At 45.1% G+C, this 26,668-nt stretch overlaps 1 protein-coding gene across 4 annotated transcripts in view; it reads left to right on the top strand.

The window, feature by feature from the left end:
* Positions 1 to 26,668, top strand: part of dcbld1 (discoidin, CUB and LCCL domain containing 1) — a 177,690-nt gene that overhangs the window by 135,369 nt on the left and 15,653 nt on the right. For all 4 annotated transcript variants that reach the window (XM_068025530.1, XM_068025532.1, XM_068025536.1 and 1 more), the window contains 5 exons: positions 1,494 to 1,627; positions 2,388 to 2,428; positions 9,524 to 9,742; positions 19,561 to 19,685; positions 20,018 to 20,165. In XM_068025530.1, coding sequence (XP_067881631.1) covers positions 1,494 to 1,627; positions 2,388 to 2,428; positions 9,524 to 9,742; positions 19,561 to 19,685; positions 20,018 to 20,165 — 667 coding nt within the window. The remainder of the gene's footprint in view (positions 1 to 1,493; positions 1,628 to 2,387; positions 2,429 to 9,523; positions 9,743 to 19,560; positions 19,686 to 20,017; positions 20,166 to 26,668) is intronic.

Here is a 26,668-nt window from a genome sequence, read left to right as displayed (position 1 = left end):
GGACGACACAAAGGTTGGTGGAGTTGCGGATAGTGATGAGGATTGTCAGAGGATACAGCAGGATATAGATCGGTTGGAGACTTGGGCGGAGAAATGGCAGATGGAGTTTATTCCGGACAAATGTGAGGTAATGCATTTTGGAAGATCTAATACAGGTGGGAAGTATACAGTAAATGGCAGAACCCTTAGGAGTATTGACAGGCAGAGATATCTGGGCGTACGGGTCCACAGGTCACTGAAAGTGGCAACACAGGTGGATAAGGTAGTCGAGAAGGCATATGGCATGCTTGCCTTCATCGGTCGGAGCATAGAGTATAAAAACTGACAAGTCATGCTGCATCTGTACAGAACTTTAGTTAGGCCACACTTAGAATATTGCGTGCAATTCTGGTCGCCACACTACCAGAAGGATGTGGAGGCTTTGGAGAGGGTACAGAAGAGGTTTACCAGGATGTTGCCTGGTCTGGAGGGCATTAGCTATGAGGAGAGGTTGGATAAACTCTGATTGTTTTCACTGGAACGACGGAGGTGGAGGGGCGACATGATAAAGGTTTGCAAGGTTATGAGTGGCATGGACAGAGTGGATAGTCAGAAGCTTTTTCCCAGGGTGGAAGAGTCAGTTACTAGGGAACATAGGTTTAAGGTGCGAGGGGCAAAGTTTAGAGGGGATGTGTGAGGCAAGTTCTTTACACAGAGGGTGGTGAGTGCCTGGAACTTGCTGCCAGGGGAAGTGGTGGAAGCAGGTACGATAGTGACGTTTAAGAGGCATCTTGACAAATACATGAATAGGATGGGAATAGAGGGATACGGTCCCCGGAAGTGCAGAAGTTTTTAGTTTAGACAGGCATCAAAATCGGCACAGGCTTGGAGGGCCGAATGGCCTGTTCCTGTGCTGTACGGTTCTTTGTTCTTTGTTGCCATTATACAATTATATATTAAACCTGGATTTTCCTAAATGTGCTTCACCATGCCTGGAAACTAATAATGGTAGTGATGTTAGTTAAGGTTTAAATGTTGACCAGGCCACCAGGATCATTCTTCTGCTCTTAATCGAGCCATGTGACATTTTCATGCACCCCAGTGGGCACATAGTGCCTTGGTTTAATGTTTCATCCAAATGGCAGCACTCTCTCTGTACTGCACTGGAGTGTCAGCCTTGATTATGGGCTCAAGACTTCAGAGTGGTGCTTGAACCTATAACCTTCTGAGGTGAGGATGCTACCACGAGCCAAGGCTGCTCCCTAAAAAGAAAATGGTCTTTCCCTATTCACAATATTAAAACTCCTCACCATTTTAAAAAATACTTGTATCTCCTCTTAACTTTCTCTGCTTCAGTGGCAATAGTCCCAGTCTCAAGTCTCAAAAGGAAGGATGATGCTCGGGATGGGCAACTATGATTATGAAAAGCCTGTTCACCCTTTGAGCATTAGGAAGCACTTTATTGGGATATTAAAGTTATCCATTTGACCAACCTTTAATCTTTTATTTTTTAGACATCTGCCCTCTGCAAAGCTGCCATTCATGCTGGTGTAATACTAGATGAACTGGGTGGCAAGATAGACATTGTTCAGCGAAAAGGTTTGAGTCGATATGAAGGTATCCTAGCAAATGGTGTTTTGTCAAAAGAGTAAGTAACAAGTTTCCTTTGTTTAAGTACAAATTCACTTTTTGAAAAGCAGAGATTTCTTGTTGCCATAACAAATGTTAAATAAATTGAAATGTTAATTTTCTCCATGCCCTGCTCAAAAACAACTTGAAAGCCAAAAATTGTTGTCGGAAAGTCAATCAAATTTAGCATTTTCTGTCATAGAATTTTTTTGTTTAGACATTGGGGCACAGGGTGCTCAGCAATCATGTCAGTGAGGAAACCCTTGAGGGTACCCCATCTGCCCCCAGGAAATTGATGTGATCAGCGTAACACCACTTGAAGCGGTGCTATGCAAACTAATTTTTCCCTCATTGCTTTAAACAAAGAAAAGAAAAATAGCAAGGCAGGCAACGACGCATTCAAAAGCAAAATACTGCAGATGTTGCAAATCTGGGATAAAAACAGAAAATGCTGGAAATACTCAGCAGGTTGTTAACTTGAACTCTTTCTCTCTCCACAGATGCTGACAGACCTGCTGAGTAATTCCAGCATTTTCTGTTTTTATTATTAATGTAGCATTCAATCAGTATTTCACTCCTGTGCTGGTTTAGATTATGTGCTCAAATCTGTAGTAGGGTTTGAGCCTGCAATCTTCTGTTTCGGAGAGTAAGTGCACGACTAACTGAGCCAAGTTGCTAGTTGGGATAAAAGCCATTCATGCCCACTATTTTTAAATGGTTCAATTCAACATATATTGTATTGACTTTTGCTTTTACAACTTTTCTTGTTACATTTTCAGTGGATCCCTGTCAGATAAGCGGATTGTGTTTGACACTAATGGTAAGATGGCATTAATGATAAAACATTTCTCATTCATTCTAATATAATTGCATGTCCATAAGTAATGTTTCTCATCAAGATGCCACATCTTTCGGACAAAGCCCAGTGATTTAGCACCAGGTGCACCTCTTGACAGTCTGTGTGGATCTTGCTGAGGAACTTGCTCTGAAGAAAACCATATTCGCGCTCCAGTCGAAGTAATCTACATTCGTGCAACTATTCTCACCTTTGTGGGTACAATTAGCAATTGTCAAAGATAGCCACAGACTTGTTCTTTTCCCCCAAAAAATTCATCTCAGCAGGATTGACTGGGAGGGGTGGTGACCAAGAAGAGGATTTAGAAGCCCTGTTTATTTATTCCTTTCCTCAAGGCCTAGGATTGCTGAATCTGCCTTAGCCAGTAATTCAACAAATTTTGGGGAACATACCTTGTTTCCCCACTTTTTTTTTAGTCTCATACTGTTCCTTCCTAGAAGTTTGACAGTGTCATTGTAAAGTGACAAAACAGATAGCAGGAAGGCCTGACACTGTCATGTAAACATAACATAAATATAAGAGCAGGAGTAGGCAATTCAGCCCCTTCAGCCTGCTCCGCCATTCAATACGATCATGGCTGATCTCATCTCGGCCTCAACTCCACTTTCCTGCCTGTTGTCCATAACCCTTCAACCCATTACTAATTAAAAATCTGTCTATCACCACCTTAAATTTACTCAATGTCCCGGCATTGACTGCACTCTGGGGTAGTGAATTCCACAGACTCACGACCCTTTGAGAGAAGTAATTTCTCCTCATCTCTGTTTTAAATCTGCTACCCCTTATCCTAAAACTATGACCTCTTGTTCCAGGTTGCCCCACAAGAGTCTACTTTGTCAATCCCCTTAATCATCTTGTATACCTCAGTTAGATCTCCTCTCATTCTTCTAAACTCCAGAGAGTAAAGGCCTAAAGTGCTCAATCTCTCTTCATAAGACAAACCCCTCATCTCTGGAATCAATCTAGTGAACCTCCTCTGAACTGCCTCCAATGCAACTACATCCCTCCTCAAGTAAGGGGACCAGAACTGTACTCAATACTCCAGGTACATTCTCACTAATGCCTTGTACAGTTGCAGCAACACTTCCCTACTTTTATACTCTATTCCTTTAGCAATAAATGTCACAATTCCATTTGCCTTCCTTATTACCTGCTGTACCTGCAGACTAGCTTTCTGTGATTCATGCACGAGGACACCCAGATCCCTCTGCACTGAAGCACTCTGAAGTTTCTCTCCATTTAGATAATAATTTGCCTTTCTATTCTTCCGACCAAAATGGTTAACCTCTCACTTATCCACGTTAAACTCCATCTGCCAAATTGTGGCCCATTCATATAACCTATCCATATCCATTTGTAAATTGCTTATTTCTTTATTGCAGCTTACTATCCCACCTGTTTTAGTGTCATCTGCAAACTTGGCTATAGTACCTTTTATCCCTGCATCCAAGTCATGAACATAGATTGTAAATAGTTGGGGCCCGAGGACCGAACCCATGGCAGCCCCCTAGTTACATCTTGCCAACCAGAAAAGGACCCATTTATCCCGACACTCTGCTTTTTGTTGGTTAGCCAATCCTCTATCAAAGCTAATAAATTGCCCCTAACCCCATGTGATCTTACCTTGTGTATTAACCATTTGTGCGGCACCTTATCAAATGCCTTCTGGATGTCCAGATATACTACATCTACGGCATCCTCATTATCCACTTTACTTGTTACATCTTCAAAGAACTCGAGCAAATTAGTCAAACACGATTTACCCTTCATAAAACCATGCTGACTCTGATGGATTGTGTTTTGACTTTCTAAATGTCCTGTTATTACATCCTTAATAATGGATTCCAACAATTTCCCAATGACAGATGTTAAACTAACTGGTCTGTAGTTTCCTACTTTCTGCCTCCCTCCTTTTTTGAATAAGGGCATTATATTAGCATTTTTCCAATCTACTGGAACCTTTCCCGCATCCAGGGAATTTAGGAATATTATAACCAATGGATCCACTATCTCCGCTGCCACTTCCTTTAAGAGCCTAGGATGTAGGCCATCCAAGCCCTGGCGACATATCTGCCTTCAATCCCAATAGTTTGCTCAGTATTTTTTCCCTAGTAATGATTGTTCTAAGTTCCTCCCTTTCTATAGCCACTGCATTACCTGTTACTATTGGGATGGTACTAGTCTCCTCCACCGTGAAAACTGAGGCAAAATACTGATTTAGTGTCTCCGCCATTTCTTTGTTCCCCACAGTTAACTCCCCAGTCTCATCCTCCAAGGGACCAACATTCACTTTAGCTACTCTCTTCCCTTTATATACTTATAGAAGCTTTTGCTATCCATTTTTATATTTTGCGTGAGTTTTCTTTCATAATTTACCTTTGCTCTTTTTATTACTTTTTTAGTAACCCTTTGTTGATCTTTAAAGGTTTCCCAATCTTCCAGCCTGCCACTGGCCTTTGCAATATGGCATGCCTTAGTTTTTGTCTTTGTTATCCTTAACTTCCTTGCTTAGCCATGGATGTTTCTTCCACGTCTTGCAATCGTTCTTCCTCTCTGGAATATATTTTAGTTGGGAGGAATTGAATATCTCCTTAAACATCTGCCACTGTTCATCAGCTATCCTACCCTTTAGTCTTCCTGCCCGGTCCACTAAGGCCAAATCTGCCCTCATGCCTACGTAATTACTTTTGTTTAACTCCAGAACGTTAGTGTGGGACTCCAGTTTCTCGCCCTCAAACAGAATTTGAAATTCTAGCGTGCTATGATCACTCTTCCCTAGAGGATCCTTAACTATGAGATCATCATTAATCCCACCTCATTTCACAATACCAAATCTAGAATAGGGGCGGCACAGTGGCGCAGTGGTTAGCACCGCAGCCTCACAGTTCCAGCTACCCGGGTTCAATTCTGGGTACTGCCTGTGTGGAGTTTGCAAGTTCTCCCTGTGTCTGCGTGGGTTTCCTCCGGGTGCTCCGGTTTCCTCCCACATGCCAAAGACTTGCAGGTTGATAGGTTAATTGGCCATTATAAATTGCCCCGAGTATAGGTAGGTGGTAGGGAAATATAGGGACAGGTAGGGATGTGCTAGGAATATGGGATTAGTATAAATGGGTGGTTGATGGTCGGCACAGACTCGGTGGGCTGAAGGGCCTGTTTCAGTGCTGTATCTCTGAACTGAATAGCTTGCTCCCTGGTTGGTTCTACAACATATTGCTCCAAAAAACAATCTCTAATACATTCAATAAACTCTCCCTCGAGGCTACCCTTGCCTATATGATTAATCCAGTCCATGTACGTATTAAAATCACCCATGATCATTGCCGTACCTTTCTTACAAGCCCCCAGTACTTCCTGTTTTATTCTGTGCCCCACTGCGGAACTACTTTATCATACTATCATTAGATATAGCTCTTGGGTTTAAAGGGATCAAAGGATATGGGGTGAAAACGGGAACAGGTTACTGAGTTGGATGATCCGCCATGATCATAATGAATGATTTTTCTATATTTCTTACTGTTTGGGGACCTATAGATTACTGTCACTAGGGTCTTCTTTCCCTTGCTATTTTTTATTTCTACCCAGATTGATTCTGCATCTTGATCTCCAGTGCCTATATCATCTCTCACTACAGCACTGATCTTGTCCTTTACTAACAAAGCTACACCACCTCCTTTTCCTTCCTGCCTGACCTTCCGAAATACTGAGTACCCTTGGATATTCAGTTCCCAAGCCTGGTTTCCCTGCAACTACGTCTCAGTAATCGCCACTAAATCATACCCATTCGTCTCTATTTGCGCTGTTAACTCATTAATTTTACTCTGAATGCTTCGTGCATTCAGATACAAAGCCTTTAAGTTTGTTCTATTATCAAATTTCTCTACTCTTGTACAATTCCTTGGTGCAATATGACATTCACACATTCTGTCCCTACCTTTTATTTTCTGATAACAATCAGCCTCATCACTAGCCTGCACTCCTACCTTCTCCTTTAACTTTGACTTCCTAATTTTCCACGCAACTGAACCCTCCCCCCCACTATTTAGTTTAAACCCCTATCTACAGCCCTAGTTATGCGATTCGTCAGGACTCTGGTTTTTCTTGTGGAACTTAATCCAAAGAAAATCAAATTCACAATCCAAATGAGGCAATATAAATTCATTCGCCTTTCACCCTCCTTTGTTAGTCAGCATATATCTGGCCCCCAACGACAACATATTGCTCCAAAAAACAATCTCTAATACATTCAATGAACTCTCCCTCGAGGCTACCCTTGCCAATATGATTAATCCAGTCCATATAAACATTAAAATCACCCATGATTATTGTCTTCCCTTTCTTACAAGCCCCCAGTATTTCCTGGTTTATTCTGTGCCCCACTGTGGAACTACTTTATCATACTATCATTAGATATAGCTCTTGGGTTTAAAGGGATCAAAGGATATGGGGTGAAAGCAGGAACAGGTTACTGAGTTGGATGATCAGCCATAATCATAATGAATGATTTTTCTATGTTTCTTACTGTTTGGGGACCTATAGATTACTGTCACCAGGGTCTTCAACAAATTAATACCTAAGCAACACAGTTTTCGTGCAGTTTCTTTTACATGGTTTTAGAAGTAACGAGTCATGCTTTACAAGCCTACTGCAGTTCTTTGAGGAGTTAAGTAAGCTGATGGGTGAGGGTAATCCAGATGGAATGTCATGAGATTTTCAGAGCGTCTTAGGCAAATTTCCTCATGTGAAGCTAATAAACAGACTTCAAGCTCATGAAAGAGCCAACAGTCTAAATGGATTGGGAGCTGGCTTGACAGTGGAAGACAGGTTAATGATGAATGGAAAATGTTGTGCTTGGGAAAAGGGAACGACCAGAGTTCCATTGGAATCTTTCCAGAATGCTGACTATTTACAATATTTATGAATGATATGCAGCTGGGTGTTAGTAATACTAACAAATGTGACGATGGTGCAAAGGCTTGTGGGCATATAATGAGGAAAAAAGAAACTGACTCTCTCCAGAGAGACTTGGGACCAATTATGGATTTGGGTTGAGTGTGTAAGATAAATTTTCATGTAGATAAAGGCAACAAGCTGCGTATAAGGAAAAGCTAACTGTAAATGAGCTTTGCCATCTAAAGATGCATCGACTGCACAATCCTGCTTTCTTGCATAGCATACATTTTCTCGCGGTTAACTATACTGCGGCTGCCCTAAGGGAACCATTTCAGTCTTTTTACATACTTTTCAGAAATCAATACTGTTCATTGATCTGTGAGGCCTCATTCTTTACCAAATACGCATATAAATTGTGCAGGCTGTTCCAAGTTTGGGCTTCTCCAAAAAGTCATGGTTAGAAGTAAGGACCAGAATTTTGCATCTTTTACCTCTTTTTGGTCAACTTTTAGCCTGCTCTTTTCCAAAGGAAAGAGCCCCAGGCTGTTCAGTCTTTCCTGATAAGTATAACCTCTCCGTTCTGGTATTATCCTTGTAAACCTATTTTGAACTTTCTCTAGTGCCTCTATATAAAGTAAAATATATTTATATCGTGCCTTTCACAACCTCAGGACATCCCAAACTGCTCTACAGCCAATTAGGTAATTTTTTTTTTGAAATGTAGTTACTGTTCTAATGTTGGAAACACAGCAGCCAATGCCATGCATAGCAAACTCCCACAAACAACAAAGCGCTATTAGTCAAATAATCTGTTTTTGTGATGTTGTTTGAAGTATAAATATTGGCCAGGACACTACCCTTTTTGTAATATGAGCACCAGAACTATGCAGTACTAAGTTCGGTCTAACCAAGTTCTGTACAAATTTAACATAACTCTCTGCTTTTCAATTCTCTACGTCTAGAAATGACTTCAGTGCTTTGTCTGCATTTTTTATGACCTTGTTAACCTGCATTACTATAAATGATTTGAGCATCTGTACCCCCAGATTCCTTTCCTCCTGTACCACAATTAGGCACTTATTTCCTAAGGAGTATGTGACCTCCTTAGTCCGCCTACCAAAATGCAACGCCTCATCCTTCTGTTTGGGATCTTTTTTTTAGTTAATTGAGTTATTGCCAGTGTTAAAATAACCTCGATTGAAAAATCTATGCTTGGGTGTTTTAATGTGACAATGCAGGTCACCCAGCAAAAAATTGCTTGTCTTTAAATGATCTCTAGTTTAGTTGTGTTCTACTTAGCAGAAGAATCTAGAGCTGGAAATGTAGCCCAGGCTTTGTTAGATCAGTACAGTTAGCTGAGATAGTCTCACTAATGGCATGGTCCAGGGTCGTCTTTCATCTGAGCAGAGTAAGTAGAGGTGTGGGAAGCAACAGCAAGTCTTATTCACCAACTATCACTCATTATTGTCTATCTGAGGAAATCCAGTTAATACAAACTGAATAGGAGTGGAGGAATTGCTATTAGCTGACTCTGCATTAGAAAAACAGGTAGTGCGTTCAGAATTTGCAGCACAGTCCAGATTTTAAGAGTTTCTTTTATCCTGGAGGCATGGCCTTGGCCACTGGGTGATGCCTGATATAGCGTGTAAGTGATTTCATACTGTTCCTCATAAATGAAAATTTGGCCTCATGTTTTACCTGTTCAACAGAAGAATACAGGAGTCCGCATGATCAAACAGGCAAATGCCGATAATCTGCCAATTAGGCAGCAACTATGGCCTTTGCATGCATCATTGTGGCAAAAGCAAGGTGCCAAAGGTACAATGTGCAGGAATCCTGAGTTCCTTGGGCCAGTTTTCACACAGCTCATGAAACTCTGAGACTCTGGAGGCTTGACACAAATCTCTACTATGACATGAGTGTATATGGTCCTCTCAAGCAAAATTAAGTTTGCAGATGAGGGAGCTATAGGGAGTGGCGGAGTGCCATGACATAGGTGAAGCATTTTTGTCTATTTTCGTACATATGGAGTTAAAATTAGATTCAATTACAGTAATAGAGTGTCGCTGATATCCATCAGTCCATGTTCTTTTTGGACCCTAGACCCACAGTGTTCTCATACTGCATCACCCAGCCCTAAAAAATGAACATATCCTTGTCTTTTCGCAGGCTGTAATCGACCATTGGGAATGGAATTGGGGCTTATTGCAGAAGATCAGATCAATGCCACATCGTCCTGGCAATGGACAGATGAAAATGGTCAAATTGTCAGTTGGTCACCAAATAAAGCACGACTTAACGTTCCAGGGCCTGGATGGGCGGCTGCTGATGATGATGATAGCCAGCAATGGCTTGAAATAGATTTGGGAGAGAGGAAATACCTCACAGGTTAGTTATAAGCCAATTATTTTTAATTATATGAATTCAATTAATATTTTTAGATTATTGATATTTAAAAGGCATATTAGTTCGATTTCTTTTTTGTTCTTTCCTGGGATATGGGCATCAGTGGCAAGGCCAACATTTTTTGCCCATCCCCTAATTGCCCTTGACAACTGAGTGGCTTGCTAAGCCATTTCAGAGGGCAGTTAAGAATCAACCACATTGCAGTGGGTCTGAAATCACATGTAGACCAGACCATGAAATGTATTATGACAGCATTACTGTCAATAAACTTTTTTTCTTCAGAGTAACAAGGTGTTAAATATGTAGACTCTTGCTCAGTATAAACAACTGTGCTGCTAAAATTAGCGGAGCAAAATGCTGCCTACATGATTGTATAATAGCTGCAGTCATTCATATTTTCCTGGTAGTTCACAACACCAAAGTTTGCTTCAGTGTGGAACAAATGAAGACATTTGTTCAATGAATAATTTGAATAAAACAAAATCTTTAGAAAGTGTCACCCTAAAATAGAATTGAATGAAATTCCCTTGTCTGCTATTTTAATGCGGCATTATCAGATTTAAAATAATTTTGCCCCTTGAAACAGCAGATCCAGGAATTTCATCTGAATATGCTGAATGTGTACAATAATATTCAAAGACCCTAATTTCAAGTATATATATTATTGGCATTTAAAAGGGTCATGATGTAACTAGTTTCTGTTACTGTCAAAAAATGATAAAATGTAATATTATTGTCAAGAAAACATGCTATGTCAAACGAGGATGTTTAATTCATGGTTGGAAACTTGCATTAAACTTAAAAGAAGGAAAGCTTGAATATTACAGATAACTTTTACAAATACTTTGCTACAGCCGAAAATGGCCACCACTATTTGAATTTGAAAACCTTGTGCATTCCAAGGCATTAAAGTGGAGACACATGTCTGATTAGCATGTACCCAAAACAATGGCTTGCCCTATTGATTGATCTACCTGTGGTTGCTTTCATTAGCAAGGCATTCAAAGTCATCCTGGGACATGAACATTGAAAGGACCAACCCCTCCAAGGGTGAACATTGACACCACAAGGTTTGAGAGATTGAAGTTCCTGAACTTGAATCTCATTAGAAGGTACCAGAGAATACACTGAGGCACCCATGTGACTGTCCATCTCTGTGAAAGCTGGGAGTTTTCCTTGGACAAGCAGACAAACCAGTGACTCAGTCTGTGCAAAAGCCAGAAGGGCGCATGCCAAAGAGCCACCGCAATCTCCTGCGGCGGCACATGTAAAAAGCTGGGGCAGCACCACCCACCACCCCCCTCCCCCCACCCCAAATCGTGTGGAGGGGCTGGGCTGTCCATCGTGGCAATGTTGTCAGCTGTCTGTATGCAGGCGCTGGCACCATTTTTAAAGGGCAGCCAGCCCTGTCAGCATATCTAAATTTTTAAAGAAGAAACTCCCTCCACCGCACCCCCAAAATTAAATAAATAAATTTATAATGCCCTTTCCCACACCCAATAACAATTACAGTAACTATTTGCCCTTTCGTGCCCCCTACCAAAACACTTAACTTTTATATCTGACCTCTCCCCCCTCTCCCCCCCCCCCCCCCGTGGCCCCAACTGCACAAATTTTAAAGGTCAACCTCTCCCACCATCCCCTACACCCATGACATTTATTTGACCCCGTTCCAACCCCACGTGCTGAAAATCTGACCTCCTCCACCACCCCCCCCCCCCCCGCCCCCCAAACCAGTGTGATGCCGCGTTTCCCCAGATGGGGATTTGAAGGCGCGCCAGCTGCCACGCCAAAGATCGCGGCGGGCCCTCTAGATTGCAGGTAAGTCTATTTAAATGTATTCATTTTATTGATTTGAATATTTTAATTGAGGTGCCATCACCCAGCGGAGGAGGGAGGGGGGTGCTGACATGGAGCCTCGCCACCGCTGGAAATATTGGACCAGGCTCTCTCAGCGTTGAGGTCTATGGCAGGCCTCATCCAGAGCCATCTTCAGGTTCCCCCGCCACTGAACCCGATGCTTGGGGGAGAACAAAATCCAGCCTCTGCCTCTCTCTCTCTCTCTGCCTCTCTCTCTCTCTCTGCCTCTCTCTCTCTCTCTGCCTCTCTCTCTCTCTCTGCCTCTCTCTCTCTCTGCCTCTCTCTCTCTCTGCCTCTCCAGAAGGCCTGGTGGGGCATGTGAAGCCAAGCTCCCAGCTGCTATAGATTCAAGGCAAAGACACTGAGAAGAAAGCCCTCTGCTCAATTGTCTCCAAGAACAACTACCAATGCAGAACTTCAGGACCACGTATTCAACTGGAAGACGACTAAAGTCACCAGTCCCCACAGACTGTGCATTATTTTTATTTGTTCTGGACTCTAACACAAGTCTATTCCTTATCACTCTGTAATCTATGCGTGCTTGCGTGTGAAAGTGTAGTGTAATTTTATTATTTTTACTTAGATTGTGTTTAGACTTTTAAGTATAATAAACTCACCTCTTTCTTGTTTAAACTCAATAAAACCTGTCCGATTGGTTCTTTTATTTTTTACCTTTGTTGTGATAGTAAAACACTCCCTGAAGTGATGTGCACATCCACTGTTTAAAAAGGAATAAACGCTGTTGCGGTCAAACATGAGGAAGAACAAGAGGGGAGCCTTGTGACCTCTCCTCATCTGATCGTAACACTATGCTTACTCTTCTCAGTAAAAATTGAAAACTGAAAAGGTATATGCTCGATCTGGTGGGAGGGCTGGAATCAAAATGATTTTTTTTGGGTCAGTTTTGAAAGGCTTTCTCCCCACCAGCACAATGGAGCATGGATCAGAGAATTGGGTGCAGAAGTCAACATGTTAAATTTGTGGCTTTCCTGATTTTTCATTCATTATCGCCAATTCACTGACCTGCATCAGGAAAAGAGTCTGTCAAACTGTGTATGCTTTTTTAAGTCATCAATAAAAATTCACCATTGAGGGTAGTGTTTGCAAGAGTTTTATTTTGCGTAACTGGTAGAAACTGATATTTATGAGCTGCTTTGATGCAGATATTGAATAGTAAAGCAGAGTTGGTCGTTGCTGCCTGTTCAGTTATTGGAGATTTGACAGTAGGGATAGCTGTCTCTGGGCAGTGTTTTTAAAAAAAAGTGCTTTAAATCAGGGAATGTGAAGTAAATGGGAGAAGAAATTCCTGTTGCTATACAAGTAGCAGAAAAAGGCAATTCTGTGGAGAGAGTTGGAAAGAAATGATTTGCATCATAAGCAAAAATAGTACATCACGTGAGAGGTTGAATTGTTTTTTTTTAGCCTATAACAGTGTAAGAGGCTCTGGGAAATGAAAACAACTTCTGTTACTCGCCTTTTGAGCATATATTTGCTAAATGGTAGATAAATACTGTTAGAAATCTTTGAGGTATATATTTTTCAGTACCATTTGATTTGTCTAATACTCTTTACTGCACAGCAGTCATGTACTATGTTGCTTCAGTACATGTGCTATATTGCAGTGATAAATACATGGCACAATTTGGCTACAGTGGACTTTTAGTAAACGTTTAAAATCATCTTCCAGATTCTTTACAATTGGTGATGTATGAACTTGTTTTTATTTTTGTCTGTGAACAATCCTACTGCAGATTATATCATCACTTAAATAAATGGTTATCCTGTAAACCGGCTTTTACAAGCCATGTCCTGCTCCTACAACAAGCATTTTGTAGTTGTTGAATTTCAACCAAATGTGGGCATTGTAAAACAGTGCATTAGGTATAATATGTCTGGTATGTTTGCATTTTGTTGCAAACTTAGCAGTTTCACAGCAATGATGAAATTGCTGCGTTATTCTCATAATGTTGCCATACAACAGTGTAAATTGAAGCCAGGTATATGAAAGGGTTGAAAAGAGTAGAAATAAACAGTAAAATAAAAGCAAAATGCTGTGGATGCTGGAAATCTGAAATAAAAACAGAAACTGCTGTGAATACTCAGCAGGTCTGGAAGCATCTGTGAGAGAGAAAGAAAGGTAACATTTCAAGTCTGTGACCTTTCATTAGAACTGGCAAAGGTTAAAAATATAATAGGCTTTGAGCAAGTGAAAAGGGGGAGGTGAAGAAGAACAAAAGGGAAGGTGTGTGATAGAGCAGGATAGATTAAATGACAAAGATGTCATGGAAAAAGGCAAAGGGAGTGCTAATAGTTGTTTTAGTTTAGTTTAGAGATACAGCACTGAAACAGGCCCTTCGGCCCACCGAGTCTGTGCCGACCATCAACCACCCATTTATACTAATCCTACACTAATCCCATATTCCTACCACATCCCCACCTGTCCCTATATTTCCCTACCACCTACCTATACGAGGGACAATTTATAATGGCCAACCTGCAAGTCTTTGGCATATGGGAGGAAACCCACGCAGACACAGGGAGAACTTGCAAACTCCACACAGGCAGTACCCAGAATTGAACCCGGGTCGCTGGAACTGTGAGGCTGCGGTGCTAACCATTGCGCCACTGTGCCGCCCCTATTCTAGATTTGATATTGTGAAATGAGGTGGGATTAATGATGATCTCATAGTTAAGGATCCTCTAGGGAAGAGTGATCATAGCACGCTAGAATTTCAAATTCTGTTTGAGGGCGAGAAACTGGAGTCCCACACTAACGTGTCCAAAAGCAAAAACCTGAAAAACAAGTTTAGGACAGGCCCATGGTTAAAAAATAATAATGTAAAAAAAGGCAGTCATGCTCTGAAATTGTTGAACTCAATGTTGAGTCCAGAGGCTGTAGAGTGCCTAATCAGAAGACGAGGTGCTGTTCCTCGAGCTTGCGTTGAGTTTTACTGGAGCACTGCAGCAGGCCAAGGACAGAAATGTGGGCATGGATGCAGGGTGGTGAATTAAAATGGCAAGGAACTGGAAGCTCGGGGTCATGCTTTCGGACTGAGCAGAGGTGTTCCGCAAAGCAGTCATCCAATCTGCAGTTGGTCTCCCCAATGAAGAGGAGACCACATTGTGAGCAGCGAATACAGTATACTAAATTGAAAGAAGTACAAGTAAATCGCTGCTTCACCTGAAAGAGTGTTTGGATGGTGAGCAAAGAGGAGGTGTTACACCTCGTGTGATTGCATGGGAACGTGCAGTGGGAGGGGGACGAGCTGTTGTGGGTGATGGAGGAGTGGACCAGGGTGTTGCGGAGGCAATGATCCCTTCGGAACGGGGACAGGGGAAGGGAAAATGTGTTTGGTGGTGGCATCACGCTGGAGGTGGTGGAAATTGGGGAGGATGATTCTTTGGATGTGGAGGCTGGCAGGATGGAAAGTGAGGACAAGGGAACCCTGTTGTGGTTCTGGGAGGGAGGGGAAGGGGTGAGGGCAGAAGTGTGGGAAATGGGTTGAACATGGAACAGATGCGCTCAGTCTGCAAGCATGACCCTGAGTTTCTGGTTGTTTACCATTTTAATTCACTACCCTGCTCCCATGCCAACGTTTCTGTCCTTGGCCTACTGAAGTGTTGCAGTGAACCTCAACACAAGCTTGAGAAACAGCACCTCATCAACACTGAGTTCAACAATTTCTGAGCATTATTGCCTTTTTCACTTTATTTTACTTTAGGCATGGGCCTGTTTTAAATTATTCTGCCAGTAACACTCTTTCTGGACCAATGCTTTGTCTTTTCATACAAATATTAGCACTCCCTTTGCCTTTGTTCCATGACATCTTTCTGATTTGATCTCTCCTGCTCTCTGCCCTATCACCTTCCCTTTTGTTCTCTTCTCTCCCCTCTCTTTTCAGTTGCCCAAAGCCTACTATATTTCTAACCTTTGCCAGTTCTGATGTAAGGTCACAGACCTGTAGCATTAACTCTGTTTCTCTCTCCACAGATGCTGCCAGACTTGCTCAGTATTTCCAGCACTTTCCATAGAAATAAACAGTTTCCCGTGATTGAGAGATCCAGAACAAGATTAAATATAACATCAAATCTAAGAGAATTGAAACCGAGAGCAGGATGGTTTTGGGGCTGTGGAATGCACTGCTGGTGCTGAATTTTATACAGGCAACGAGGGTCCCGACGTCAAGCCAAAAAGGCAGGGGGGAATCCTCCTCTGTTGTTGAAGGAAGCCTGGCCGCATTTTACGGTGCTCAGGCACTTAACTGCTTGGTGCTGAGGTTTCCGCTCCTTTACGGACGGGGATCCTGCCTGCAAGAGCTGCCGGCCAATTAGAGGGCTGGCAGATCAGCGGTCTCTGCAACGCCACTGGGAGCAGTGGTCATTGCTGGGACTGCATCTAGCTGGAAGAGGAAACATGGATGCTGACCAGAAGCAGGTAAGTGGGGACTGGTTTACTGAGACTAGTCAGGCAGGCCCTGGTGAAGGTTTGGTGTAGGGTTGGAGGGGGTAGTTGGTGAAGATGGGAGGGTGGGTGTTGGCGCCGGGGTGCCCTTTGCTGCTGGGGGGTCGTCCGTGAGTCACAGATTGCCCAAGCTGGCAGGCACCTCACCCCCCCCCCCCCCACCTCCCCACCATTCAAACCTACAGGGAGGCTGCCTTCTTTTACTGGTGGTGGGATGGGGGTGGTCCCACCAACTGCTGGTAGAATACCAGCAATGGCAGGAAGAGGCCCTTAAGTGGTCATTAATTGGCCACTTAAGGGCCCCAGTTGGTCTCTGGGCGGGAAGCTGTCTTTGGCCTTTTCCGCCCCTGGCAAAATTCAGCGTTGTCAGGATGGTGACAGGCACTCCAACCCCCACCTTCCTTCGCCATTTTATGGGCCCGCACGTCTCCCAGCCCATCCCTAGAGGGTTGATAAAATTTAGCCCCTGGAGTGAGTTACTGAAGCAGAGACCATGGATTTCCCCCCTGTGTTTCAGGACCCCAACATCAGGGTCAGATGGAGGTCAGAAACCTGCTTTTGTGGGGGAAACAATCACCTGGCAGTGATTTTCCCTATATTGACCAATTAGTGGCCAGAGGGCAGGTTTGTCGTCCAATTAAGGATGGCAGGCTGGCTCTCAAAGCCGGAGGGCCAATAGGAGGCCCTCCTTCACTGAAAAAATAGCAGGCTGCCTTTTCAGGCAAGTCACAGAGGGCGCCATCATTTTGAGATGTCCTTTCTCCAACCTTTTAAAGTTTTAAATAATAAATAGAAGCAACAGCTGAGCCACCATTGTGGTAGGGTTCAAAGCTTGCCTGGAGCAGGGACAATTTCAGTTGGACTCTGTCAATAGACCTTAACAGGCCTTTAAATAACTTAATTGGCTACCCGCTGCTTGCGGCCAGGTAGCCCTGCCAACCCCCATCCCACCTCCAGGAAAATGACCCAAGGGTGGGATGGTGCTGGGAAACTGGCACGCCTTCCGGCAGCGTGGAATTCCATGCCCGTCTGCCTCTGTGCTCGCCCCTATCAGGACCTAAAAGTTCAACCCCACGTCAATGTTTAAGAAATAGTTTGATAGGTGTTTGAAGGAAGGGGGAATAAAGGGATATGGGTACAGAGAAATCCAATGGGATCAGGATTACTGCTCGTGTACTGCCCATATACTGGTTGGGTTGAATTATTTGTTTCTGTGTTGTAATTTCTGTTTAGTATTGTGTAATGTAATACAGGAGAAATGCCGTGAACAACAGATGCCCCTCTACATTGCTTTCATTGATCTCACCAAAGCCTTTGACCTTGTCAGCAGACGTGGTCTCTTCAGACTACTAGAAAGGATTGGATGCCCACCAAAGCTACTAAGTATCATCACCTCATTCCATGACAATATGAAAGGCACAATTCAACGTGGTGGCTCCTCATCAGAGCCCTTTCCTATCCTGAGTGGCATGAAACAGGGCTGTGCTCTCGTACCCACACTTTTTGGGATTTTCTTCTCCCTGCTGCTTTCACAAGCGTTCAAGTCCTCTGAAGAAGGAATTTTCCTCCACACAAGATCAGGGGGCAGGTTGATCAACCTTGCCCGTCTAAGAGCGAAGTCCAAAGTACGGAAAGTCCTCATCAGGGAACTCCTCTTTGCTGACGATGCTGCTTTAACATCTCACACTGAAGAGTGCCTGCAGAGTCGCATCGACAGGTTTGCGGCTGCCTGCAATGAATTTGGCCTAACCATCAACCTCAAGAAAACGAACATCATGGGGCAGGACGTCAGAAATGCTCCATCCATCAACATTGGCGACCACGCTCTGGAAGTGGTTCAAGAGTTCACCTACCTAAGCTCAACTATCACCAGTAACCTGTCTCTGGATGCAGAAATCAACAAGCACATGGGTAAGGCTTCCACTGCTATGTCCAGACTGGCCAAGAGAGTGTGGGAAAATGGCGCATTGACACGGAACACAAAAGTCCGAGTGTATCAGGCCTGTGTCCTCAGTACCTTGCTCTATGGCAGCGAGGCCTGGACAACGTATGTCAGCCAAGAGAGACGTCTCAATTCTTTCCATCTTCGCTGCCTCTGGAGAATACTTGGCATCAGGTGGCAGGACCGTATCTCCAACACAGAAATCCTCGAAGCGGCCAACATCCCCAGCTTATACACACTACTGAGTCAGCGGCGCTTGAAATGGCTTGGCCATGTGAGCCGCATGGAAGATGGCAGGATCCCCAAAGACACATTGTACAGCGAGCTCACCACTGGTATCAGACCCACCGGCCGTCCATGTCTCCGCTTTAAAGACGTCTGCAAACGCGACATGAAATCCTGTGGCATTGATCACAAGTCGTGGGAGTCAGTTGCCAGCGTCCGCCAGAGCTGGCGGGCAGCCATAAAGGCGGGGCTAAAGTGTGGCGAGTCGAAGAGACTTAGTTGGCAGGAAAAAAGACAGAGTCGCAAGGGGAGAGCCAACTATGTAACAGCCCCGACAAACAAATTTCCCTGCAGCACCTGTGGAAGAGCCTGTCACTCTAGAATTAGCCTTTATAGCCACTCCAGGCGCTGCTTCACAAACCACTGACCACCTCCAGGCGCTTATCCATTGTCTCTCGAGATAAGGAGGCCAAAGAAGAATGTGGGAAGCTAGCTGTCAAATAATTCCATGTTTTAAATATACTGTTTGTATTCTAAGTTCTCCCCCCACCTCCCCCACAATTAAAGTTTTTTGTAAAACTGAAACATTTCCTAAAACAAAATCAGAAAATATATTCTGATGAAGGGCTGCGGCTGAAACATCAAAATTTTTCCTTTCTTTATAAATGCTGCCTGACTTAGTGAATCCTTCCAGCATTTTGTTGTTCCTAATTTACAGCATTTTCAATTTTTTTTCAATGTTTCCTCAGTAATCTTTCAGAAGTTAAGCTTGGAAAAATGTTTAACTTTGTAAGAATTTTTATTTTAAATGATGCTTAAGAAATTAAACTGACCATCAGTTCCTTCTTCTCTCAACCTCCCTTTCCAAATGATGTGCACCATGCACTGTGCAAAAAAAATGCCGATAGTGTGTGTTGGAATAGATGTGTAATGGTTTAATTGAATTTGAGCCAAATTTAGAACTGAATGTTGACAGTATGAAGAAAGCATGGTTGACTTGGGGCTGGGATGCTGTATGCTAATCAAGTAACAAGTTTTGAATTGAGTCTTTGAGTAGAGAAGGTCAAGGGTGTAACTGGTAGCTACTGCGTTACTGTATTTCATTTGGAATCTGAGGATAATTCGTTTACAACATGACTCCATTGTAAGTCTTCTAAATAATCCAATATTAAAAATTCAGGAAAAAGTTAAATTTTCTATCTTCGCTTCTAAGTCATATTGTGAAGCCTGTGGATTCTTAATGGATATATTTGCACTAAAAGTAATTGTGAATGAAAATAGCATATTTATATTGTTTTGTCATCTCCTCAGGAATCATAACCACAGGTTCCACACTTCCTCGTTTTCTCTTTTACGTAGAGACTTATAAGGTGTCCTTCAGCAAAGATGGTCAAAAATGGAAGGTATACAAAGAAAGCAACAACAATGTTGAACGTGTAAGTGTGTTTGAGAAAATGTGTGTTTTACACCAGTTTGGAAATCTCAGCTGGTCATAACTGTTCATTGTTTAAGTTAATTCATTTTGCTTGAGCATTATTTCAAAAAAGTACTTTTGTAAATCTATGTTTACGCAAATAGGCCACTTAATTTTAAAATAAAATACATAATTTCAAATACTAAACCGCTATAAGCAAAGGTAGGTAACCATTGTGTTCTAAAGCTGTAACTACCAATGTCTGATGCTTAGTAATAGTGGGTCTATATGTAGAGCATGTTTAAAATGTTTTATGCTCTTCTCAAAAGGTAACATGATAAATGTTAATTGCAGATATTTGAGGGCAATACTGATTACTGTCAATTGACCCGCAATAATTTCATCCCTGCCGTCTTGGCACGTTACATTCGTGTCATTCCACAAAGCTGGAATCAGAGAATAGCCATTAAAGTGGAGTTAATAGGATGCCAGCAAGTACGATGTGAGTACATTTTGATTCAAGTCAAAAAATCCTAATGTGAAGGACATATCAGCATGAAATTGACTAGGCATTTTCAACCAAAACCAATCTATGCATTTTGATGCAAGGTTTCTTAAAATATTTCCAGCTAACCAATATTTTATCACTATATCTGCAATGTTTGTATAATAATCATTAATCCTTCTGTGTGAATGTTCTCTTGACTTTAATAACCTGATGTTCATCGACCATTAGAAAGGAAGAATTTGCATTTATATAATGTCTTTCACAACCTCAGGATATCCCAAAGCACATTACAGCCAATTAATAATTTTTGAAGTGTAGGTTCGATTTCTGACTATGCTGATAGATGTTGCAGAACTTTTCTATTAAGAAAACTGCAAGTTATTTCTACATTATCAAGGACAAAAGATTAAAATAATAAAGGTAAAAAGTGCTATGAATACATAGGGACAGAAATCTTTCTTGGATAGTAGCGCAAAATAGGCAACAGCCAACCGAGAGCCTGTTTGACACTCTTCCCAAATTTCTTTGCAATTGAAGTCTTTATATACAGGGCCTTTCATGTCCTCAGGCAGTCTAAAAGGATGACACAGTCTAGTAAGTAGTTTTGAAGTGTATTGTAATGTAGGCAAAAATGGCAGTCAGTTCACACATTATATTCAGTTGTGCTTTCAAGATTTTCCTGTGACTCAAAGATGCAAAAGTAAATTATCTGAATGTTGGCAAAGTCAGGTTACGTCATCTTCATAGTAAAGCCCTTTTTAAACTTGTTCTGATAGTGGTAAATTCTGTCAAAATGTATGGATGTTGGCTCATTGAATGCTTTATTGTTCATACTTTTTAAAGGACTTTCTGACCAGTAATTGTCCACTTTTTTTTTGTCATAAATATTCTCATTAGAAAACGTAGCACTAGTCTTGCAAACCACCCTGGAATAATCAAAGAATTTTACAATCAATTATAGCCAACTACGCAGGTGCAGATGGCAGGTACAGTGACTCATTCCAACTCCTGCTTGGTTTTACAGAATGTACCAATGTTTTTTTTTCCCTGTCTCCTTACGTGCTTTGGATACCCATTCCATTCAGTGACCTAAGAAAACCAGTACTGGAATAATACACGAACCATAATGTGAATTAAGTATTCACTGGAAAACTTAATGACTGTATGACGACAGAGTGTGCCTGGTCTAAGTCATAACAAACTCAGCAGTCTAGCTGCTGTTAACTGTACAAAAGCAAAATACTGTAGATGCTGGAAATCTGAAACAAAAACAGAAAATGTAATACCCAGCAGGTCAGGCAGCATCTGTGGAGAGAAAAACAGAGTTGAGGTTTCAGATCTGTGACCTTTCATTAGAACCTTTCATCAGCTGTTAAGTGTGTTCTTCAAGAAATCCCTAAATCAGAAACCCTGATGAACATTCCATACCCCCTAGCACCCTCTGTATCATCTCAGAAGTAGTGTTTGGATCAGGTTCTCTAGGGATTTTAAGAAATCCGATGGATAGAAAAATCACTAAGTTCAATTTTGACTGTAATGGGCAGCAGTAGGTTGACTGCCCAGCTTACAGCCCATCTGATGGATTTTCCTTTCATGTGGGGTGTAAAACAGGCAGCGAACAAAGAACAGTAGAGCACAGGAACAGGCAATTCGGCCCTCCAAGCCTGCGCCGATCTTGATGCCTGCCAAAACTAAAACCTTCTGCACTTCCGGGGCCCATATCCCTCTATTCCCTTCCTATTCATATATTTGTCAAGATGTCTCTTAAACGTCGCTATCGTATCTGCTTCCACCACCTCCCCTGGCAGCAAGTTCCAGGCACTCACCACCCTCTGTGTAAAATAACTTGCCTCGCACATCCCCTCTAAACTTTGCCCCTCACTTCTTAAACCTATGTCCCCTAGTAACTGACTCTTCCACCCTGGGAAAAAGCTTCTGACTATCCACTTTGTCCATGCCGCTCATAACTTTGTAAACCTCTATCATGTCGCCCCTCGACCTCCGTCGTTCCAGTGAAAACAATCAGAGTTTATCCAACCGCTCTTCATAGCTAATCCCTCCAGACCAGGCAACATCCTGGTAAACCTCTTCTGTACTCTCTCCAAAGCCTCCACGTCCTTCTGGTAGTGTGCCGACCAGAATTGCATGCAATATTCTAAGTGTGGCCTAACTAAAGTTCTGTACAGCTGCAGCATGACTTGCCAATTTTTATACTCTATGCCCCGACCAATGAAGGCAAGCATGCCGAATGCCTTCTTGACTACCTTATCCACCTGCGTTGCCACTTTCAGTGACCTGTGGACCTGTATGCCCAGATCTCTCTGCCTGTCAATACTCCTAAAGGTTCTGCCATTTACTGTATACCTCCCACCTGCATTAGACCTTCCAGAAAGCATTACCTCACATTTATCAGGATTAAACTCCATCTGCCATTTCTTCGCCCAAGTCTCCAGCCGATCTATATCCTGCTGTATCCTCTGACAATCCTCATCATTATCCGCAACTCCACCAATCTTTGTGTCGTCCGCAAACTTACTAATCAGACCTGCTACATTTTCCTCCAAATCATTTATATATACTACAAAGAGCAAAGGTCCCAGCACTGATCCCTGCGGATCACCATTAGTCACATCCCTCCATTCAGAAAAACACCCATCCACTGTTACCCTCTGTCTTCTGTGACCGAGCCAGTTCTGTATCCATCTTGCCAGCTCACCTCTGATCCTGTGTGACTTCACCTTTTGTACCAGTCTGCCATGCGGGACCTTGTCAAAGGCTTTACTAAAGTCCATATAGATAACATCCACTGCCCTTCCTTCATCAATCATCTTCGTCACTTCCTCAAAAAACTCAATCAAATTAGTGAGACACGACCTCTCCTTCACAAAACCATGCTGTCTCTCGCTAATATGTTCGTTTGTTTCCAAATGGGAGTAAATCCTGTCCCGAAGAATCCTCTCTAATAGTTTCCCTACCACTGACGTAAGGCTCAAGGGCCTATAATTTCCTGGATTATGCTGCTGTCATTGCCTGCGTGCTAGGAACAGTTAACATTGACCCCACTGTGTCCAAATTTCTATTCACAGATTCTTGAGAGAAGTTTGCTCTGATGCTTAATCAGTGCTGCTTTTATTATCTAGTACCTTGCTATAAAAGGTTTTAGCTTACTTCAGTTCTAGAATTTTACCTGGATTCTACCTGTAGATCTAACATGGATGAATGGATTCAAACATTCCTGGCAGTTTGCGGCAGTGCACTCTAATGGCGGTGTGCATCCTGCGCAAATGCGCCGTGCCTGAGCCTCCACGATATTACGTGCAGGGGCTCGTTTAAATAAGGGGGCGGAGCGGCTACCCTCGATGATGTAGAGGGGGCAGTTGCTGTGTCCCTGGCAACGGCGTCCGGCACCAGCACCACTTTTAAAGGGCGTTAAGCCCTTCAGTAAAATTTTAATATTTAGAGGTGTAGCATTGTAAAATTTTATTGAATAAAAATTTTTGTCACTGAGGCCCTTCCCCAACTCCCCAATGGTCATTTAAGTGACACTTAATGCCAGAAAAAATTTTATTCCCTTCTTGAACTTCACCCCCCCCCTCCCCAACCTTCTAACATTTGGCCTCTAACCCCTTCCCGCCATTCACACAACTAATAGCATTTGTTTTCCCCGCTCCCCCACCCCTCCCACCCTGAGAATTTTATTGCTCCCTTCCCCCACCATGTTCTCGCCTCGGAACTCCGTGCAAAGCACGATAAGCTGCTGTAAAATTGGCTTGGGACAGCCGCCACATGCAGTTAAGTGCATTTACATGTTATTAACACTAATTTGCATATGGAGATGAAGGGCCTGCCACTAGGCGGCGGGTTTGGGGAGTGGGGGGGGCCGCATCGAGGTCCCCCCGTCACCGGTAATATGTGGTGGGCCCTTCTCGATGTCATGGGGTCGAGCCGGGCACCTCTCCGTAGCATTTTACTGGCCCCCATGCCACTACCCGCGATGTTGAGGGGCCAGTAAAATTCAGCCCTCCATTTCAAAATGTATTGAACTCCTCTATGGCAAAATTAATTGGTGTGTGTCAACATGCACTTGCCATATTAGTTATGCTGGTAGGTGGCGCTGTAATAGGCAACTTTAGTGTTGAGGGTTGGAATTTTATGTTGGGCGGGAAGCCCGGCCCACCGGCCAAAACGTTGAGGTGAGTCTGCCTCCGCCAGGCCTGGGCAGCCAGGACAGGATTTTTCGCTCCCCAGGCCCTTAATTAGGCAGTAAGTCCTGCCTAATGGAGCTGCCGGCCAATCAGCGGGCTGGCAACTCTTAGACCCAGCAGCACCATCAGGAGCGGTGGCCACTGCTGGCACTACACCCAGCCATTGGAAGATAGAGGAAGGACGGCCCGGGAACAATGGTAAGTCTTTGGGGCCTCATTGGGGATAATCGGTCGGGCCACAGCAAGGCAAGGGGGGTGGGTGGGGGAGGAGTGTTATGCGGTGGGGCATTTGGGGCTTCAGGGGCGGACCTCCGTGGGACACAGAGTACTCGATTAGGAGGGGTCCGCTCTAGCTTTATGTCGTCCAGCCCTCCCAGCACCAGCCTGCTCATTAGTGGGGGTGGGGGTGGGAGTATAAAATTCTAGCCAAAATGTCTAACAGTTGAAAATACAGACTCCAACTGTAAAATCCTGATGTCAGTCAGTACAGTGTCCCACAGTGCCTACCAAGTGTCTTTCCAGTATTAGACCGAGACCCGAGATTAAAAGAGATAGATTCAGATAAGGTTCCAAATTTAGACAAAGGTTAAGTATTTATTCAGTTATACAGAACACCTCCACTTTCCACCCAGGTTTTAAACTCTCCCCTGGCTTTGTTGGGCTGCATTTTAAGAGTCCACCACCGAATATGTAAAAAAAAAGCAGCCTGCCCGCATGGGCACCGCGTCAGGGAGTCGCTGCAATTTCAAATGCGACGGCTCATTTGCATGGCGCCCACCCCCCACGATGACGTGGAGAGGACGGGCGAACTGCCACAGGCAGTGGCGACTGGCGCCATTTTTGAAGGGCAATTGAAGTTAAAGGACCCCCTCCCCCTCCCCCTCCCTCACCCCCTCCCTCACCCCCTCCCTCACCCCCTCCCTCACCCCCTCCCTCACCCCCTCCCTCACCCCCTCCCTCACCCCCTCCCTCACCCCCTCCCTCACCCCCTCCCTCACGCCCTCCCTCACGCCCTCCCTCACGCCCTCCCTCTCCCTCACCCCTCCCCCACCCCCTCCCCCACCCCCTCCCCACCCCCTCCCCCACCCCCTCCCCACCCCCTCCCCCACCCCCTCCCTCACCCCTCCCCTCCCCCTCCCTCACCCCTCCCCTCACCCCTCCCCTCACCCCTCCCCTCCCCCTCCCCTCCCCCTCCCTCACCCCTCCCCTCCCCCTCCCTCACCCCTCCCCTCCCCCTCACCCCTCCCCTCCCCCTCCCTCACCCCTCCCCTCCCCCTCCCTCACCCCTCCCCTCCCCCTCCCACCCCTCCCCTCCCACCCCTCCCCTCCCCCTCCCACCCCTCCCCTCCCTCACCCCTCCCCTCCCCCTCTCTCCCCCTCCCCCTCTCTCCCTCTCCCCCTCTCTCCCCCTCTCTCCCCCCCTCTCTCCCCCCCCTCTCTCCCCCTCCTCTCTCCCCCCTCCCTCTCTCCCCCTCCCTCTCCCCCCCCCCTCTCCCCCCCCCCTCTCCCCCCCCCCTCTCCCCCCCCCCCTCTCTCCCCCCCCCCTCTCCCCCCCCCCTCTCCCCCCCCCTCTCTCCCCCCCCCTCTCTCCCCCCCCTCTCTTCCCCCCCCTCTCTTCCCCCCCCTCTCTTCCCCCCCCTCTCTTCCCCCCCCTCTCTCTCCCCCCCCTCTCTCCCCCCCCTCTCTCCCCCCCCTCTCTCCCCCCCCTCTCTCCCCCCCCTTCTCTCTCCCCCCCCCTCTCTCCCCCCCCTCTCTCCCCCCCCCCTCTCTCCCCCCCCCCTCTCTCCCCCCCCCCTCTCTCCCCCCCCCTCTCTCTCCCCCCCCTCTCCCCCCCTCCTCTCCCCCCCTCCTCTCCCCCCCCCCTCTCCCCCCCTCCTCTCCCCCCCCCCCTCCCCCCCCCTCTCCCCCCCCCTCTCCCCCCCCTCCCCCCCCCCCTCCCCCCCCCTCTCCCCCCCCCTCTCCCCCCCCCTCTCCCCCCCCCTCTCCCCCCCCCTCTCCCCCCCCCTCTCCCCCCCCCTCTCCCCCCCCCTCTCCCCCCCCTCTCTCCCCCCCCTCTCTCCCCCCCCTCTCTCCCCCCCCTCTCTCCCCCCCCTCTCTCCCCCCCCTCTCTCCCCCCCCTCTCTTCCTCCCGACCCCGCTCTCTTCCTCCCGACCCCGCTCTCTTCCTCCCGCCCCCGCTCTCTTCCTCCCGCCCCCGCTCTCTTCCTCCCGCCCCCGCTCTCTTCCTCCCGCCCCCGCTCTCTTCCTCCCGCCCCCGCTCTCTTCCTCCCGCCCCCGCTCTCTTCCTCCCGC

Source organism: Heterodontus francisci, chromosome 3 (assembly GCF_036365525.1).
Source record: "Heterodontus francisci isolate sHetFra1 chromosome 3, sHetFra1.hap1, whole genome shotgun sequence".
In the NCBI taxonomy this organism is placed as follows: domain Eukaryota; kingdom Metazoa; phylum Chordata; class Chondrichthyes; order Heterodontiformes; family Heterodontidae; genus Heterodontus; species Heterodontus francisci.
Note: the sequence above shows the minus strand (reverse complement) of the source record. Positions and strands in the feature narration are given on the sequence as shown.